This window comes from Cavia porcellus, unplaced genomic scaffold, assembly GCF_034190915.1.
Source record: "Cavia porcellus strain 051 isolate PalLab524CR breed Dunkin Hartley unplaced genomic scaffold, mCavPor4.1 scaffold_17, whole genome shotgun sequence".
NCBI classification, from domain to species: domain Eukaryota; kingdom Metazoa; phylum Chordata; class Mammalia; order Rodentia; family Caviidae; genus Cavia; species Cavia porcellus.
The window spans coordinates 50,945,292-50,962,206 of record NW_026947500.1 but is presented as its reverse complement, the minus strand read 5'-3'; the positions used below and the strand labels follow the sequence as shown (position 1 = coordinate 50,962,206).

The 16,915-nt window shown below is 56.4% G+C and overlaps 3 protein-coding genes across 4 annotated transcripts; all 3 read left to right on the top strand.

Annotated features, from left to right (window-relative positions):
* The first annotated feature begins 1,428 nt into the window (after positions 1-1,428).
* Positions 1,429-3,284, top strand: Mbp2 (eosinophil granule major basic protein 2). Of its 2 annotated transcripts, none has more exon segments than NM_001172879.1 (6): positions 1,429-1,504; positions 1,838-1,907; positions 2,052-2,389; positions 2,623-2,754; positions 2,888-3,005; positions 3,120-3,284. In NM_001172879.1, coding segments are annotated over 5 exon segments (705 nt in total). In that variant the 5' UTR covers positions 1,429-1,504; positions 1,838-1,849; the 3' UTR covers positions 3,179-3,284.
* Positions 3,285-6,088: 2,804 nt separating this feature from the next.
* Positions 6,089-7,961, top strand: Large (like-glycosyltransferase). Its single transcript, NM_001173067.1, is given in 6 exon segments — positions 6,089-6,150; positions 6,498-6,567; positions 6,712-7,046; positions 7,264-7,395; positions 7,558-7,675; positions 7,794-7,961. Coding segments are annotated over 5 exon segments (702 nt in total). The 5' UTR covers positions 6,089-6,150; positions 6,498-6,509; the 3' UTR covers positions 7,853-7,961.
* A 3,122-nt stretch (positions 7,962-11,083) lies between these two features.
* Positions 11,084-15,188, top strand: Prg3 (proteoglycan 3, pro eosinophil major basic protein 2). The gene is made up of 6 exons (XM_003464321.2): positions 11,084-11,176; positions 11,375-11,535; positions 11,868-12,124; positions 13,402-13,533; positions 14,451-14,562; positions 15,057-15,188. Exons 2-6 carry the CDS (start codon positions 11,463-11,465, stop codon positions 15,113-15,115), a joined length of 633 nt encoding a protein of 210 aa, XP_003464369.2. The 5' UTR covers positions 11,084-11,176; positions 11,375-11,462; the 3' UTR covers positions 15,116-15,188.
* Positions 15,189-16,915: the final 1,727 nt, after the last annotated feature.

Sequence of the window (16,915 nt, the reverse complement as noted above, 5' to 3'; positions counted from 1 at the left end):
GCAGCATCAGGGAAAGTGCAGAGCTGGGCGGCAGCTCTGTCCACAGTGAGCCTGTGCACCGGGCCCCTCCTGGTTCCTGCAGACACTGGGCAGCTGGCGAGGAAGTGCAGGAGCTGCCCAGCAATTTCACAGAGAAATGGCTTAACTGGACACCGTGGTGGCTGTTTCACCACCTCTTATCTGCTGGAGAGGACAGTTAGCTGGCTCTGAGCCCAGGCCCTGCAGCCCTCGCTTCTCCCGCGTGGGGTCCTGGAGCAGGCTTGGGGCTCACGCTCCCGGGGTCCAAGAAAGAGGGTCCTCTTGTCTGCTCTGCCTGTGCTGTCGTGGGCTTCTCCAGGTCATCCCTCCAGATGCTTCTCTGTGCTGTTCCTGCCAGTGGTGGTCTCTGCTTTTCTCTGAGTTTGCAAATCTTCCTAAATGGATTTGTCTGAAATATGTACTTGTAGCGAGGATAAACAGATACAGTCTTTCCCTCAACTTGTGTTAGGGGTCTGAACACTGAAACCTATGTTTCCTTCCTACAAAAACTCTTCACTGAAAGACAAGATATATGTTTGTTCATTTCATGCTGCATAAAAGCTGGGTTTGCCAGGTGGGGTGGTGCACACTTGTCATCCCAGAACTCAGGAGGCCGAGGCAGGAGAATCACTGTGAGTTCATGTAGTGAGTCCTACACCAGCCTGACCTATGCTGTGAGACCTTGTTTCAAAAGAAAAAGATGCAAACTTCTGATGAGTTTATTTCCTTGGAGGTTGCTCGTGAGCAGGTAGGAGGGTGCCTTGTGCATCTGACCAATATGCAGCACATGAAGCTGGCTTCCTCCCATGTGGACTCTTCACCCTGCGCCTCCACGGAGCCCTGCTTCTCCCCGCTCCCCTGGAGCAGTGTATGCCCAGGGCAGAGCCCGGGCCCAGTGCGCTTCCTCTCCACACCACATCTCCCGAAGGACATGGACACACTTCGCCCACCTGGACACTGCTGGTGTCCAGGATGCTCTTGGCTTGAGGGTCTCACAATGTGCAGCCTTGGAAAGTTTCCCTGTGTGTTAGCACTGCTTCTGCTGAAGGATCCAGGGCCCAGGACTGAGGTCAACCAGGTGTCCACTTTGACTTGTACCTGGTGTGCATTCATTTAGTTTGCCCTTGTGCCCGGCAGAGTGGCACTGCAGGGCAGAGCAGCGCCAGCCTCCCTTACCCACTAGAAGAGGGCACTCAACTCTCTGCTCCCAGTGTCCTGGGACTCACAGCTGCCAGGGCAAGGACCTCTGTGGCCGGGACTCTGATGAAAACAGGACAGCGGGGCTGAAGGGGCATTGGGACAGAAGCAGCCGTTAGGGAGCAGCTGGCCAGGGCAGGGAAGTGAAGAAAGAGCTCTTATCACCCAAGGGCCCTGTGCTCAGTGCCACTTCTCCCCAGGGGCCTATAAGATGCCTGGGGTCTACACGGGGCTTCTGGGAGAGGACGGGGCCCTCGGTGCTCTCTGTCCTGCAGTGCAGCTGTTTCTGGTGATTGGTGGGGCTCAGCCTTGGCTTCTTGTGAGGAAGTGGGGACTGAGGGGGCCCTGGTTCCTTCCTGGCTCTCTGGGTCTGAGGCGCTGGTGTCTTGGCTCTCCTTGTACTCTTCACCTGAGGGACACCAAACTGAGGGCTGGGCTTGAACTTGTGACCCTCCTGCCTTCCCCTCCCATTGGGTAGGAGTTGTGTTCTCACTTTTCCTGGCTTCCACCCAGCTTCTGATGGCCTGGCCTGTGTGTGTGTGTGTGTGTGTGTGTGTGTGTGTGCACGTGCGCACACACGCGCGTGCGCATGTGTGTGTGAGACCCTTTTTTTCCCTTGCAGGACAAGGTCGAGATGAAACTCCTGCTCCTCCTGGCTCTCCTCGTGGGGGCGGTGTCCACCCGGCATCTCAGTGAGTCTTGGTCTCAGTGTCCTGGTGCCCGTGTCCTCTTCCTCTGGTGGGATCCGGGGTGACCATCCAGGACAGGGAGGGAGCTATCCGTGGTTCTGAAGGCACGGGACTCCATGAAGGAATGCTTGTTCTTCCTCTTGCCAGAGGTGGACACGTCCAGCTTGCAGAGCCTGCAGGGAGAGGAGAGCTTGGCCCAGGATGGGGAGACTGCAGAAGGGGCCACCAGGGAGGCTGCCTCAGGGGTGCTGATGCCGCTGCGTGAAGAGGTGGAGGAGGAAATGGAAGGAGGCTCTGGGAGTGAAGATGACCCCGAGGAGGAGGAGGAGGAGAAGGAGATGGAGTCCAGCTCAGAGCTGGATATGGGCCCTGAGGATGTCCAGTGTCCTAAGGAAGAGGACATAGTAAAATTTGAGGGCAGCCCTGGATGCAAAATCTGCCGATACGTTGTGCTGAGTGTCCCCAAGACATTTAAACAAGCCCAGGTGAGTAGTGTGTCCTAGTGTTCTTGTCTTGGTCACTGTCCCCACTGAGGGCCTGGGGTCTCTGCAGATGCTGGGCTGAGAGGGAGGAGGCTGGTTTCCCACTGAGCTTAGTCTCCCATCACCATGGAACTGTGGATAGGAAGGAAGATGTGGAGGGTGCAGACTCGAGACCCCTGCTGTGGTCACTGGGGCTCCTGTCGTGGACACTGCTCTCTGATCTTCCCCTGCTGCAGTCGGTGTGCCAGAGATGCTTCCGGGGAAACCTGGCGTCCATCCACAGCTACAACATCAACCTCCAGGTGCAGAGAAGTTCCAGGATCCTCAATGTGGCCCAGGTCTGGATTGGAGGCCAACTCAGGGGCAAGGTAAGAGCGTGCTGGGTGCCTCTGACCAAGGTCTCATTCACCAGACCAGGTGTCCTGTGGGCAGCAGCTGCAGAGACAGTGAAGGGACAGTGTCGGCCCCCATGCAGCCCTTTCTTCACATTCCTTTCTCTAGGGTCACCACAAACACTTTCATTGGGTGGATGGAACCCTCTGGAATTTTTGGTACTGGGCAGCTGGGCAGCCCTGGAGAGGCAACAACAGTGGCAGATGCGTGACCCTGTGTGCCCGAGGTGAGGTGGGCTGGGGAGGATTTGGGGGCTGAGGGATAGGGGTGTGCGGGACGGGAGCCTGCTCCTGAGGGAGGCCACCCTGAGACTCCATGTCCCCCCATTCTGTCTGCACAGGAGGTCACTGGCGCCGATCTCACTGTGGTGTTAGACGTGCTTTCTCCTGTTCCTACTGAGAGCAGCTTGGAGCTCCTCTCTGCTGCCCTCACTAGCAGCTGCCTCTCCTCTCCTGCCTGCACTCCTCCCTCCTCTGCCCTGCAATAAAATCTCTCTCCTGGAATGAATTCCCTGTGTCCTGTGGTCATTGCTCCTTGCATTGAGAAATCAGGAGTCCCTGGTGATGGTGCACCCCGAGCAGGAGGGTTGTGCGGGTGCCTTGTTCCTGACACCTCCAATGGCCAGGACCAGCCATGTCCTGGACGCCATCTCTCAGTCACCCAAGCAGCCTTGTCACACAGTTTATTGGCTGCCTGCCCTTCCCTCAATGAAGCCTCTGTTCCTCTCTCTGCACCATTAAAATTACTCTGCTCAAGCCTGAGTCTCAGACCCGTGTCTGGGGAGACTGAGGCCGAGGCAGCTCGCAGCAGCTCCTCGTCACTGCAGCACAGGTGGTGGTCGATATTGTAAGCGCAGAGACCCAGGCTGAGGGGCAGTACCCACTGGGCACAGATGGATGCCAGTGAGTGGAGTCACTGTCCCTTTTGCAGGCCCTGGCTCTGCTCTGAGGGCAGCTGGAGTGACTCAGTGAGGCTTTGGGTGCCATGCACCTGCGCTGGGGTTTGGTTCTGTCCACTCCTGAGCTGCTCATTCAGACATTGCACAGATATAGTGGTCACACAGACATAGTGGGTGCTGAAGCGAAAAGCATTGTCCTGGCCAAGGACACATCACTGTTAGCCTCTCTAGAGTTTTCTCTTCACCTCCAGTGTACTCATCCCATTGTCCCTGCCTCTTTCCACAGCAGCTCTGGAGTCCTCTTTCCTGGGGGTCTTCAGTTGCATCACGCTGTCCTGAATCCACTCAAAGTGCTTCCTGCTCATTTTGACTTTGGGGAAGATCCAGGAGTCTCATGGTGCTGGGTGCAGTGGGAAAAGTGGAGGAGGACCCAGGGTCATGTTTTAGCAGCCTTCCCTTCTTTTGGATGGTAGTTGGCAGCAGTATTTACCATATTTAAAATTAAAAAAGTTTTTTGAATCAGTGTGTCCCTGTGCGGTCCAGGTGGGGCTCAGACTCAGTATGTAGTGATCCTCATGGTGAGTCTCCTGCCTGGGCCTCCCAAGCTCTGGGTTCACAGGCATGCACAACCATGCCTCCCACGTATTTTTGATCACAACTTGTAAAGCCCCTCAGAAAGAGAATTCCAGAATTTTTTCAGAAATTGGCACCAAACATAGTGGGAGGGAGGCAGAGCTGTGTTTCTCGTACCACAGGAAACCTTCCAAGTACACATCTACTGAGTGTTCCTCTCTCCCCTGGCTGAGGGAGTCACGCTGAGCCCGCATTCCCGACCCAGAGGACAGTGCCAGCAGCCTCCCAGTGCAGCAGGGCTTTGAAAGGGTGATGAATGGCACCGACATGCAGGGCCATGGGAGGCCCACAGGGAGCATTCCCAGGGATGACTTCCGGGCATGGGCACCTAAGGCAGAGTCACCTGGGCTACCTGTGTCCCTCACCCCGGGCCCTGACAGAGGTGCACAGCTGGCCACACACAGACAGCACCCACAAGACTTCTAGAGTTTGGGGGGTGGGTTAAAAATCTGTAAAAAATAAAATGGAACGTTAACAATGCCTCTCCCAAAACTGTAGATTTAGTGCATGTCAATAATAACCATTAGGGAAATGAAGTTTATTTTTTTTTAAAAGGAAAAGTCCATCTCTCTCTTTGCTTTCCCTGTTGTCCCCATGCTGAGGCCACCAAGGTCAGCAGGCTGCTGTGGGTCCCTAGGTGGCCTCGGGAGGAAGCTCCTTTCCTCCTTCCCTCCTTTCCTTCCTCTCTCTTTCTTTCTTCTTTCATTTTGTGTTCTTTTTATTTCACTCACTCATTCATTCATGTTACATAGAGCGCATTGTTTATCTTTTAATTTCACAAATTTCTATGAGTTCCTGGGATGTAGCTTAGCAGCACAGCACTCGCCTGGCAAGCACAAGGTGTGAGTTTGATTCCTGGTCCAAAAATCCCACCAAATTCCCTGAGTGCAGCTTTGCAGCACACGAAGCCGGCTTCCTCCCGTGCGGAGTCCTTGCCCTGCTTCTCCACGGAGCCCCTCTACTCCCCTCCCAGAACAGCGCATGCCCAGGGCAGCAGCTTGGGCCCAGCCTGCGTGCTAGTCAGCCACATCCCCCACAGGACAGGGACACTGCTGGTGTCCAGGTGCTCTTGGCTTGAGGTCCTACAATGCACAGTTTTGGAAAGTTTCTCTGTGTGGTTAGCACTGCTTCTGCTGAGGCCGCAGGCCCCAGGACTGAGGTCGACCAGATGTCCACTTTAGATTGAAATGGATGTGGGTTTATTTATTTGTTAGCCTAGGTATAAAGATACAGCCATTGCTCTCTCTGTGGGGAGCTGACAGGCACTCTGGATATCTCCTAATTCTTTTTACTTTTCCCTCCCGACATCTACGGGTCCTTTATCATTTGCAAAAGATCTACCTCTTGTCTCCTTCCAGCCCTTATTCTGCCTGTAACTGCTTTGGGTCTCCCGTCTCTCATAGCAGAGAAGCCCTGGGGCTCACGTGGTGTGGCCCATTCCCATGCAGACCACCAGTTTGCCCTTGTGCACGGCAGAGTGGGACTGTGGGGCGGGACAGCGCCAACCTTCCTCACCCACTCAGAATGGGCGCTCAGCTCCCTTCTCCGAGTGTCCTGGGACCCATGGCCCCCAGGGCTGTGGCCAGGACTCTGATGAGAACAGGACAGTGGAGCCGCAGGGGCATTGGGACAGAAGCAGCCGTTAGGGAGCAGTTGGCCGGCGCGGGGAAGTGAAGAAAGGGCTCTTATCACTCGAGGGCCCTGTGCCCGGTGCCACTTCCCCCCAAAGCTCTATAAGAGGCCCAGTCTGCACAGGGCTTCTGGGAGAGGAGATTCCTGAGGACCCAACGACCTGCGTGGGGGCCTTTAGTGCTCACTGTCCTTGGTGCAGCTGGCTCTGGTGACTTGCGGGGCTCAGCCTTGGCTTCCTGCGGGGCAGTGGGGATTAAGGGGGTCCCTGGTTCCTTCCTGGCTCCCTGGGTCTGAGGTGATGGTGTCTTGGCCCTCTTTGTATTCTTCCCCCGAGGGACACCAGTCTGAGGGCTGGGCTTGAACTTGAGACCCTCCTGCTTCCCCTCCCATTGGGTAGGAGTCCTGTGTTCTCACTTCTCCTCTGGCTTCCACTCAGCTCCTGATAGCTTGGCCTGTGTGTATGTGTGTGTGTGTGTGTGTGTGTGCGCACGCGCGCATGTGTGCGTGTGTGCAGGTGTGTCTGTGTGCCTGTGTGACACTTTTTCTCCCTTGCAGGACAAGGTCGAGATGAAACTCCTGCTCCTCCTGGCTCTCCTTCTGGGGGCGGTGTCCACCCGGCATCTCAGTGAGTCTTGGTCTCAGTGTCCTGTGCCTGTGTCCTCTTCCTCTGGTGGGGTCTGGGGTGACCGCCCAGGGCAAAGAGGGAGCTGTTCGTGGTCCTGAAGGCACGGGGACTCCATGAGGGGACACTTGTTCTTCCTCTTGCCAGAGGTGGACACGTCCAGCTTGCAGAGCCTGCGGGGAGAGGAGAGCTTGGCCCAGGATGGGGAGACTGCAGAAGGGGCCACAAGGGAGGCCACTGCAGGGGCACTGATGCCACTGCCTGAGGAGGAGGAGATGGAAGGAGCCTCTGGAAGTGAAGATGACCCTGAAGAGGAGGAGGAGGAGGAGGAGGAAGTGGAGTTCAGCTCAGAGCTGGATGTGAGCCCCGAGGATATCCAGTGTCCTAAGGAAGAGGACACAGTAAAATTCTTCAGCAGACCTGGATACAAAACCCGTGGTTATGTTATGGTGGGGTCTGCCAGGACATTTAATGAAGCTCAGGTGAGGAGTGTGTCCTAGTGTCCTTGTCTTGGTCACTGTCCCCACTGAGGGTCTGAGGTCTCTGCAGATGCTGGACTGAGAGGGAGGAGGCTGGTCTCCCATTGCCATGGATCTGTGGTCAGGAGGGAGGGCATGGAGGATGCAGACTGAGACCCCCTCTGTGGTCACTGGGGATCCCATTGTGGACACTGATCTCTGCCTTTCCCCCCTCCTGCAGTGGGTGTGCCAGAGATGCTACAGGGGCAACCTTGCATCCATCCACAGTTTTGCCTTTAATTACCAAGTCCAGTGCACTTCCGCTGGACTCAATGTGGCCCAGGTCTGGATTGGAGGCCAACTCAGGGGCAAGGTAAGAGTGTGCTGGGTGCCTCTAACCAAGGCTGTGTCCATCAGGGCCAAGTGTCCTGCAGGCAGCAACAGCAGCAGCTGCAGAGACGGTGAAGGGACAGTGCCAGCTCCATCCACCCCCTGCAGCCCCTCTACAGCCCACTCCTCCCTCTCCCTCCCCCAGGGTCGCTGCAGACGCTTTGTTTGGGTGGACAGAACCGTATGGAATTTTGCGTATTGGGCACGTGGGCAGCCCTGGGGAGGTCGTCAACGTGGCAGATGCGTGACCCTGTGTGCCCGAGGTGAGCTGGGTGGGGAGGATTCAGGGGCTGAGGGCTGGGATGTTTGAGACGGGAGCCTGATCCCCAGGGAGTCCACCGCGAGTCTCCATGTCCCCCCCTCCCCGTTCTGTCTGCACAGGAGGTCACTGGCGCCGATCTCACTGTGGCAAGAGACGCCCCTTTGTCTGCACCTACTGAGTGTACATTGAGGCCTGGAGCTCCTCTCTGCTGCCCCACCCCTGCCTGCACCCCTCCCCTGCCACACCCTCCCTCCACTGCCCTACAATAAAATCGCTTTCCTGAAGTGAATTCCCTGGATCATGTGGTCATTGTTCCTTGCAGTGAAACCTCTTCCGGGTGTCCCAGAGGGATCAGAGAGAGGGTGGCGAGCTGGGTGGCGAGCTGGGTGGCGACCCTGGGGACAGCAGAATGGGCTCAGAGGGAAGTCTTCCATCCTGGTCCTGGACACCTGTCACAGGTGTTGTCAGAAACCCACCTACATCTCCAGGGCCTGTAGGGCTTCAGAGGATGCCCAGGAGCCCATGCTGGACCCCATTCAAGGGTCTCTGGTCACTCACCACCCCACCCCATCCCAGAACTGTGCTTAACTGTGCAAGGAAATCAAGAGGTCCCTGGGGACAGTGCACCCCAAGCAGGAGAGGGATGGGGGTGCCTGGTTCCTGACCCCTAAGACAGCGAGGACCTGCCATGTCCTGGACACCGCCTCTCAGTCAGTAGGTGATTGGTTTCACGCACACAGTGCCTGAGTCAAGGACTGTGTCATGGTCCTGCTGGACAGTCTCAGAGAGGGCAGAAGGGGCTTCAGGTCCAGGTCAGGCTGTGTCTGCTGCTCCACGTCCACTTCCTGGCAGCCTCCTGCAGTGCCCAGTCTGCAGGCTGCTGTACTGGAAGCTCATAGTCCATCCACAGAAAGTTTCCTTTTTTTTTTTTTTTTTTTTTTTTGTCTTTTTCGTTTTTATCGGTACCAGGGATTGAACTCACGACAGCCTACTTGCAAGGCAGGCGCTTATGCTGCTGAGCTAAATCCCCAGCCCTGAAAGTTTCCATTTTTAAAGCAAGCACCACGGCACAAGCAGAGTGGCCTCATGTCCCTACAGATGGGCTGTGTGTACCCATGCATCCTTCCCACCCCCGTGCTCCTAGGCATGAGCCCCACACCTGCTACCGAATGGGGTTCCTGGGTCCCTCCCCAGGGCACTTCTCACTCATTGTAGGGGCCGCAGCTCTGCCGGCACCATCCTGAGAGCTCCTCCAGCCCGATCCTGAGCAGCAGGCCCTGCTGCTGCCCTCTGTTGGCAGCTGAGCTGCTTCGGGGCTGTCGCTGGGACTTGGGATCCCCTACATCCCCACGCCTGCTTGCCAAGACAGTGACACCACCCTCAGGAAGGTGGACTGGGTTGGCTTTGGGGGAAGGAGGCAGAGTTTAATCCCCAGTGGATGTAGCTGAGAATGGTAGGCCAGAGCCTCGGGTGCCCCAGGGATGCTGGCACCACTGGCTGCATCGTACCGCACTTGGCCACATGCAACAAGGGCTGAAATCAGACACACGAGGTCCACACATCAGCTGTCCCTCATCGAGGAGGAATGGACAGGCCCTGTGACTTTGTCGAGGCTTCACAGGTGAACGCACAGACAGCACACGGCAAATCCAGTCTTGCATAGGGTGAGGCGGGGAACAGAGGGAAGGATAAACCATGATGGAGCCCAGTGTCTAGGCTGAGATGGATCTGAAATCAGTCTTGGTCTCAAACCCAACAAGATCAGTGTGGCCACTGACAATGTCACTGGAGTCATTTGGTGGCCTTTGACCAGGGTACAGGAGGGACCCTGGGGGCTGGATTGGGAGGGAAGCCCCAAGCAGGTTGGAGAAAGCCAGCTGCAGGCTGATGGGGTCAGAGACTGGCTTCAGGCTACCCTCAGAACAGCTGTGTGATGTCAGGCGCTCATTTGAAGCCCCTGAGATGCCACTTCCTCCTCTGTGACCTGAGACATCACTTGCAGCACTAACCCCGGATCTGGCTTGTGAGGAAAGCCAGTGACATCAGCCACTCCACCACGAAGCCAAACGGCACCCAGGCCGCAGCATGAAGGGGAAAAGGGGAGTCTTCCTGTTGTTCTCCCCACTGCTGGGAGGCCCCCAACTTGGAATCCAACAGTCCAGGTTTGGGGCCCTAGGCTTGGCCAATCCTCCCATCAGGTTGATAAGCTGAGGCTCCGTCCTAGTAGATAAGGGCTAGTAGATAAGGGCTGAGCTGTTACTCTGCAATCTGGCCCAGAGGCCACTTCTTCATTTCCAGGGCTCTTGGGGGTGTGGAAGAGGGACAAAGCCAGGCCTGGGCGGCTGGGCTGGGGATGGGTGCCGGGATGCCCTGCCCTGTAGGTGTCTCAGGGTTGAGCCCCCACCCCAACAGACCCCTAGCTCTGGGTAGACAGAGGCTGCAGCCGCAGTGAATCCAACTGAAGCCTGACTCAATCTTTGACATCAAGTTCATCATGGGCATTTTGAATTAATTTTGATTTTCAGATAATGCCCCTGTGGCTTGCCTGACCTTTCAGTGCATCTCTAGGCTTTGTGTCTGCTTCCATTGCCTCATTCTAGTCCTGACTCTGGCAGTGACCCAGAGTGGTGGCAGATGGGGGGTACAGGTTGGGAGCAGGGTGCTCTGCAGGGGGCTGGGGGACTCTGCATGGAGCTCCTCAACCCAGCCACTGTCTCTGCAAGGTGCTTTCTACATCTGCACCCCCAGATGTTCTGAGGTTGTTACAAAAGGTGTGGAGACATTGCTGATGGTCCTAACTGCTGATGTCTATCGGGTCGAGATAGGGGCGTCTTGGGCTCTCTGCAATACACAGGGCCATTTGCCCCTGATACTGTTGGGCCCCAAATGTGAACGGGCAAAAGTTGGGAAATCTCTGTCCACAGTACGGGAGAAGCAGCCGAAGCTTTGACATATTAAAAACAGGAGGGAGAGGGAGAGAAAGAGGGAGGAGGAGGAGCAGGGAAAGAGGAAGGGAGAGGAGAAAGAGTTCTGGGGCAGAAAGGCCAAGACACTCTAGCTCCCTGGCTTCTTGTGTGGCCTTGGAGAGCCACCTTCTTCCTCTGGATGCCCAGTCACCCCTGTGTGTCGGGGATGGCCCTGCACTCCCACTGGGGTGGATAAAAGTGGAGATCAGATGATGCTGGCCCCAGGCAAAGCATCTGTGTGCAGAAGAGCTGGGGACAGTGGGGACTGAGCCCAGAGCCTGCTTGGGCCTGAGAGACACTCATGGTGCTGACCCCAGTTGGAAGGGTGTGGCGTTTGGGGCCCCCACATGCATGCAGCCTGGGTGGCTCCCATTTAGGGAAGCAAGGTGGGGGTGGGGGCAAGCTTTATCAGCTTGGTGACCCCATCTCCAGCTTGGGGCACCCTCCGCCTTCCTCACTTCCCTAAAGCCCAGTATAAGGGCGTGTGTGGGGCGCAGGGGCCAGGGCACTGTGCGGAGGCCCCTAGCTCTCAGGAGGTGGGCAAGTCCCTGGCGCTTGGGATGGGGTCCAGACCCAGAGGTTGTGGGGCTGTGGAGATGCTTGGACACCTGCTCCTAGGTCCGCAGTGCCCCTGCCCCCTGCATCCTCGGGGGTCTGGGCCAGAGCTTTTCAGAGGGGAGAGAGGGCTCAGGTAAAGGCTTGTGAGCCTCACTGCCCCACCTGTCTCTTGTCAGAGTCCCTGCTTGTCTATGCTGGGGCCACCCCAGAGGCTGACAGCCCAGGAGGACGCAACCCAGGAGCCACTTGGAGGCTGAGCAGACAATGCCAGGGCTCCCTCACCTGGCCCTGGCCCTGGCCCTGGCCCTGATCCAGGCAGTCTCTGCTCTCCAGATGGGTATGTCTGCCCTGGTCTTGCCCATCCCTCTCACTTTTCTGAGCTCCTCCTTTCTAGTTGTGCTCTCCTGGGGCTGAGTCCCTCCTCCTCAGCTGACCCCAACTCACTCTGGTAAAATTTCTTGGGTCCAAACTGTAAGATGAGAGACTGGTGATAACCAGGCTTCTCATGCATGCATCCTCTCAGCCCCCAAATATCCTAATATTCCGCTTGGCAGTGGACCCAGGGGACCCCACCCCTAACCCTCATAGGAAGCCCTGATGGCTTGAGCTGTCCATGGTCCTGGCTTGCCGGAGCTCCCGCATGACAGCACTGCGAACACTTCTTCCTAGAGGACGACGTGCCCCATCTGCAGAGCCCAGAGGCAGGGCTGTGCTCGGGCCCAGGTGGCACTTGGAGGCAGGAGGGAGCATCGGCCCTGGGCCAGGAGGCGATTCCTACAATGAGAAACGAGGCCAAGGCTCTGCAAGATCAAGAGGATTCGCTATGCCCTAGGGAGGAGGACACTGTTCTGATCCAGGGGGGCCCAAGGTGCCCAATCCACCACTACCTGCTGGTGCGGACCCCTAAGGTGTTTAATCAAGCTAAGGTGAGCTGCAGGTGCTGCTTGGGAGGGCGGGAAGGGAATGCATTTTGCCCCTACCTTGTGCCTGTGTGGATGGGTGGTTCTCAGCCTGGCTTCAGAACCCCCTGGGCGTTTTGTTAAAATGCAGACTTAGGCTCCACCTCAGTTTCTCACATAGGATGGGAGGGGGGCGTTCAAGACTCCTGGTGACATTACCTGCACTTTGGGAGCCGCTAGTTCCGATGCGAGGCCTTGGTACCAGAGACACCTGGGTGGGTTCTGACTCCACCTTCCACGATGGCATCCTGCCCTCAGGCCTGGGGAAAGCACACCTTGCTGAGGCTCCAGTTCTTTGTACAAAAGTGGCACAGCACTTGCCTACAACCTCTGCAGCACTGCTGGCTTCCTTCATATCCTTTCTAGGTGACATCTAATCCCCAGTATGACCAGACACTGGGACACATGCCTGACACTTGGGAAGCTGAGGCAAGAGGATCACAAGTTCAAATACTGTCTGGGCAACTTAGCAAGATTCTGTCTCAAGATAAAAAGGGCTGGAGATGTAGCTCAGTGCGAAGGTCTTGGGTTCCATTCCTGGTACAACAATGAAAACCCAGTGTAATGGAAATACTATACAAATTGTCATCAGGCTGTACATTGGAGGATAGTAATAAGGGCAAAATGTCTGCACAGGACCTGCCTATTGGAGGACGACAAAGATTTCTAGTTTATCCTTTAAGGGATGAATTAAAGAAATACTGTGCCTACTCTATGTGCCAGGCCTGCTCCCGGTGTAGAGGGCCTGGATGCGTTTTGGAAGAGGGTTAAAAAAGTTTTTTTTTCTGACACACAGGCTTACCATATGCTTCAGGCTGGTTTCAAATTTAGTATGCAGCCCAGCTGGACTTAAACTCACCACCTTCTTGCCTCAGCCTCTTGAGTGCTGAGATTACAGACATTCTATGCCTCGAAAGACAGAATTTTAAAAGCTGTTTTTGCTGGCTGGTTGGTTGAATCCACGATGGGGAGCTGATGTGGGTAAAGGGCTGACTGTGTGATGCGTAGGAATCTCTTAGAACTGTGATAGGGAGTTTGGAATAATCACGGGACTGGTCAGTAAAGGATGGTAATGATCATTATTACTCTTGGCAAAGATGTTCTGAGCGCTGATTCTGGACAAAAAGCATGAGGAAGGGAAATAAGCCTTAGTTATAACCTGAAGACAGTTGCCAAGGTCCTTCCTGGGGATGGAAGAGTGTGACAGAAGGGCAGAGTCCCTACCCTGTGCCTTTCCTCTGCAGAACATCTGCAAGAGATGCTATGGGGGCAACCTGGTCTCCATCCACAACTACAGGGCCAACCATCACATCCTCCTGCATGCCAGCAAGATCAACCAGGCCCAGGTCTGGATTGGAGGCTTCCTCAAAGGCTGGGTAAGCTGTGAGCACCGTCCGGGGCCAGGAAGTTCTTTCCAGTCGTCTCAGGGCAGTGGAGGTGAACCTGTACTATGTGTGCTGCAGCAGGCTGCTGGTATCATTGAAAGCTCTAGAAGGTTCATTATTGCTGTCCTAGGGGACACCCTGCCCAGGTGGGCTGGGATGTCACTCTTAGCTTGTGGCAGTGTGGCACACCTGGACAGAAGGCCTGTCCCCAGCGTGTGGGCTGCAGAGCTGAGCAGACAAGAAAGAGCCCAATATCCCCCAACGCCACATCCCCAGTGACCTGCCTCCCACTAGGCTCCACCTCTTAAAGGGCCCACCATCTACCAATTGCCCCATTGGCTAGGAACCAGGCCTTAAACACATGGGCTGTTGGGGTAGTTCAGAGCCCACCTACGACATGGCCCAAGTCAGCACTGCCTCCTCCTTCCCATCTCCTCATCCTCCCCCAGGACTGCCTTTCTAAACATTTGCCAGCCCAGCGCTGGGGTCAGGAGAATGATTCTAGCAGGCAGACACCAGACTCAGCTCAGTGCCTGAGTGACCCCTCCCCAGGCCCGTTTCTTCATCACTAACTCGGGGATCTTATCTCTGGCTGGCTCTGGGATTGCGTGAGAATAGATGACACCATATTTGACACTCAGAGTGTGGTCCATGTTCCAGCATCACCTGGCAACTTGGTAGAAATGCAGAGAATCTTGACCACATCCTGGGCATCCTGAATCAACGCCTGCGTGATAGCAAGAGGCTGGGGAGGTGGGAGGTGGTGGCTGGGACCACACATAGCTGCTCTCCTGCTGCCATTGAGGGCACCCAGCTCCCAGCAGAGGGCATTGAGGAGCGGCCCTGGATCTCCCTTCCCTCCTGGGCCACCTGGCTGTGACCTAACCCCCTTCTCATTTTGGCTGTAGTTCCTGTGGAAAAAGTTTCGCTGGACAGATGGCAGCAGCTGGAATTTTGGATACTGGGCCCCAGGGCAGCCTGGGAATGGGAAAGGCTCCTGCGTGGCCCTGTGTACCAAAGGTGAGGGGACGGGAACAGCGAAGGCAGCAGAGTGACATCTAAATGCTGCCCTGGGTCAAAGAGCCTCCTCCATTGCGAACCCCAGACTTGAGACCCACGCAGCCAGGAAGCACGGGAAGGGGCGCAGCTGTGTCCGCTGGCTCCTGTGACAGAGGGAGGCCCATGCGAGTGACAGATGTGGTTTGTAAGAGCAGCAGATGTGAGCACCAGGTGCGAATGAGTGAGGAGGGAGAGTAGGAATTAGAAATGGCTGCATGAGGAGATGCCAGCTTCGGGCTGCAGATGTGGGGACACCCAAGGAGACAGCTGTGACAGCCAGCAGGACCAGTTGGCAGCAGAGACAGGGCAAGTGAGGTCTCCGGGAAGCCTCAGGCTCCTTTCCTGTGACACGTAGATGAGGACAGGTGTGCCCTGGAGTCACAGTGAGGACACAGCATGACTGTTCCCACAGGGCTCTTTGGGGGTGCTGATGTCCTCTGCTCTCTCTCCTCTAGGGGGCCACTGGCGACGTGCCCGGTGCTACAATCGCCTGCCCTTCATCTGCTCCTACTAGACCCTGCCTGGAAGAGAGCTTCCTGCCTCAGCCTCCTGGCTTGTGCCATAAACCAAGCTTCCCACAGCAGGCCTGGAGTTTGGAGTCTTCTTTCTTCTGAGCTTGGGGGGCCACTATGGGGAGGACTCCACCCAGCCAGGAGGTTGTGCAGGTCACATGTGGGGAGACTGAGAGGCAGCACTACAGGGGCAAGCGAGGTCTCTGCAAAGTCTCAGTGGACCTAGGGGCCCACATCTGTAGAGGTGCATGGGGGGCACTCTACCTGGCTTTGCTTGGGTTCAGAGTGGGGTGCTGGGTGGGGCAGCTGGAGATTCCAGAGCTGGTGTGGAATATCTGGGTGGTGCTTGGAGCCTGGGGACCCTGAAAGGGGACAGGCTTCCTCCCTAGACTTGCCACATTTGCCTCTGGCCGGGGGAGGCTGTGTACACATGTGCACGTGTGCAGGTGTGTGCATGTTTATACCTGGATATTCAGGGCAGTGCGTGTGTCGGTGCTGTGACTAGCCACTGGGCTGTGGCTGGTTATCAGGTGCGTGTGCAGGTGTGTGCACCCCTGGGTGGCAGATGGCCAGTGTGTGTCCGAGTGTCAGGTCCGCTTTTGCCCGTGTGCATGCTAATCGGGTGTGCACCACCGGCACACAGCTGCAAGAGTGAAAAAGCCCATTTTCCCAGGTTCCCTGTGTGCTGAGGGTGTGGGAACAGGGGGACCAGGCCAGGGATGGGGGGGGGGCATCCCTGGGACCTCGAGGGGGCAGGAAAGTGGAGAGGAGAGCCCTGCATGGGCTGGGGAACGAGCCTGGCATTGCCAGCCCCCCCTCCCGCCCCCGGTGCTGAGCTCCTCCTCTCCACATAGAGCAGGGGCCCCAGTGCCTCCAGACTGGGGCAGGGCCCTGATGCTCCCCAAGTCCCTGTGCTGCTGGGTAATGGGCTCTACCTCCACCCTCGCCTATTCATATCTCTGGCTGCTTAAGACCTATGTTCTGGAGAAGCTCTGGATTACAAAGCAAATGCTCCTGAGAGCAGGAAACCCCACAGGGCTGTCCATGAATACACCTGGGAGGCGGCTGGCAGCTAGCTAGGTGCCAGGCTTTGCGAGGCCCAGTGTGTGTGTAGCTCTCCCTGTGGAGCGGGTCTGGTGGAGGGGAGGGGAAGCTGCTGAAAGGAGGCAGAGAAGCCATCTGCGTCCCGGAGACTCAAGAAGACCCTGTGTCTAGCTCCCTAGACAGCTGGGGGCCCTGAAGCCTGCTAAGGAGAGGTGGTTTGAAGTGAAGCGGTCCCTCACGGCCCAGCTAAAGGACCCCCTAAGCCTCCAGCTGTATGTGTCTGCACAACAATCCACAAAATCCTTGAGTGTTTACTCCTTCCTGCAGCAAAGCCTGCAGGGCTCTGGCATAAGGGAAAGAAGGTTCTGGGCATGGTGGGGCTGGCCTGTCATCCCCAAACTCAGGAAGGAAGATCCCGAGAGTCTGGGGCCAGCCTGGGCTACGTGGTGAGCTCAGGACCAGCCTGGGCTGTAGCGAGACCCTGCCTTGAAAAAGAAAACAAACAAACAAACAAACAAACAAAGGTCCTGATTCCTCCCAGACATACAGGACACAGGTCCACAAGCCAAGCTCCAGAGACATAAAGCTCTGGGTTTAAGTCCAGGCTGTCCTGTGTCCATTCTTTGTCCTGATAAGCACAAGCCTGTTTCTTCTGCAATGCGAAGGGAGGATTAGGCACTGCCTGCCACACATTTAGGTGCTGCTTGCCAAAGGGGAATCACCAAAAGTGAGCTTTTATGCCAAGTTTTTGGGTTTTT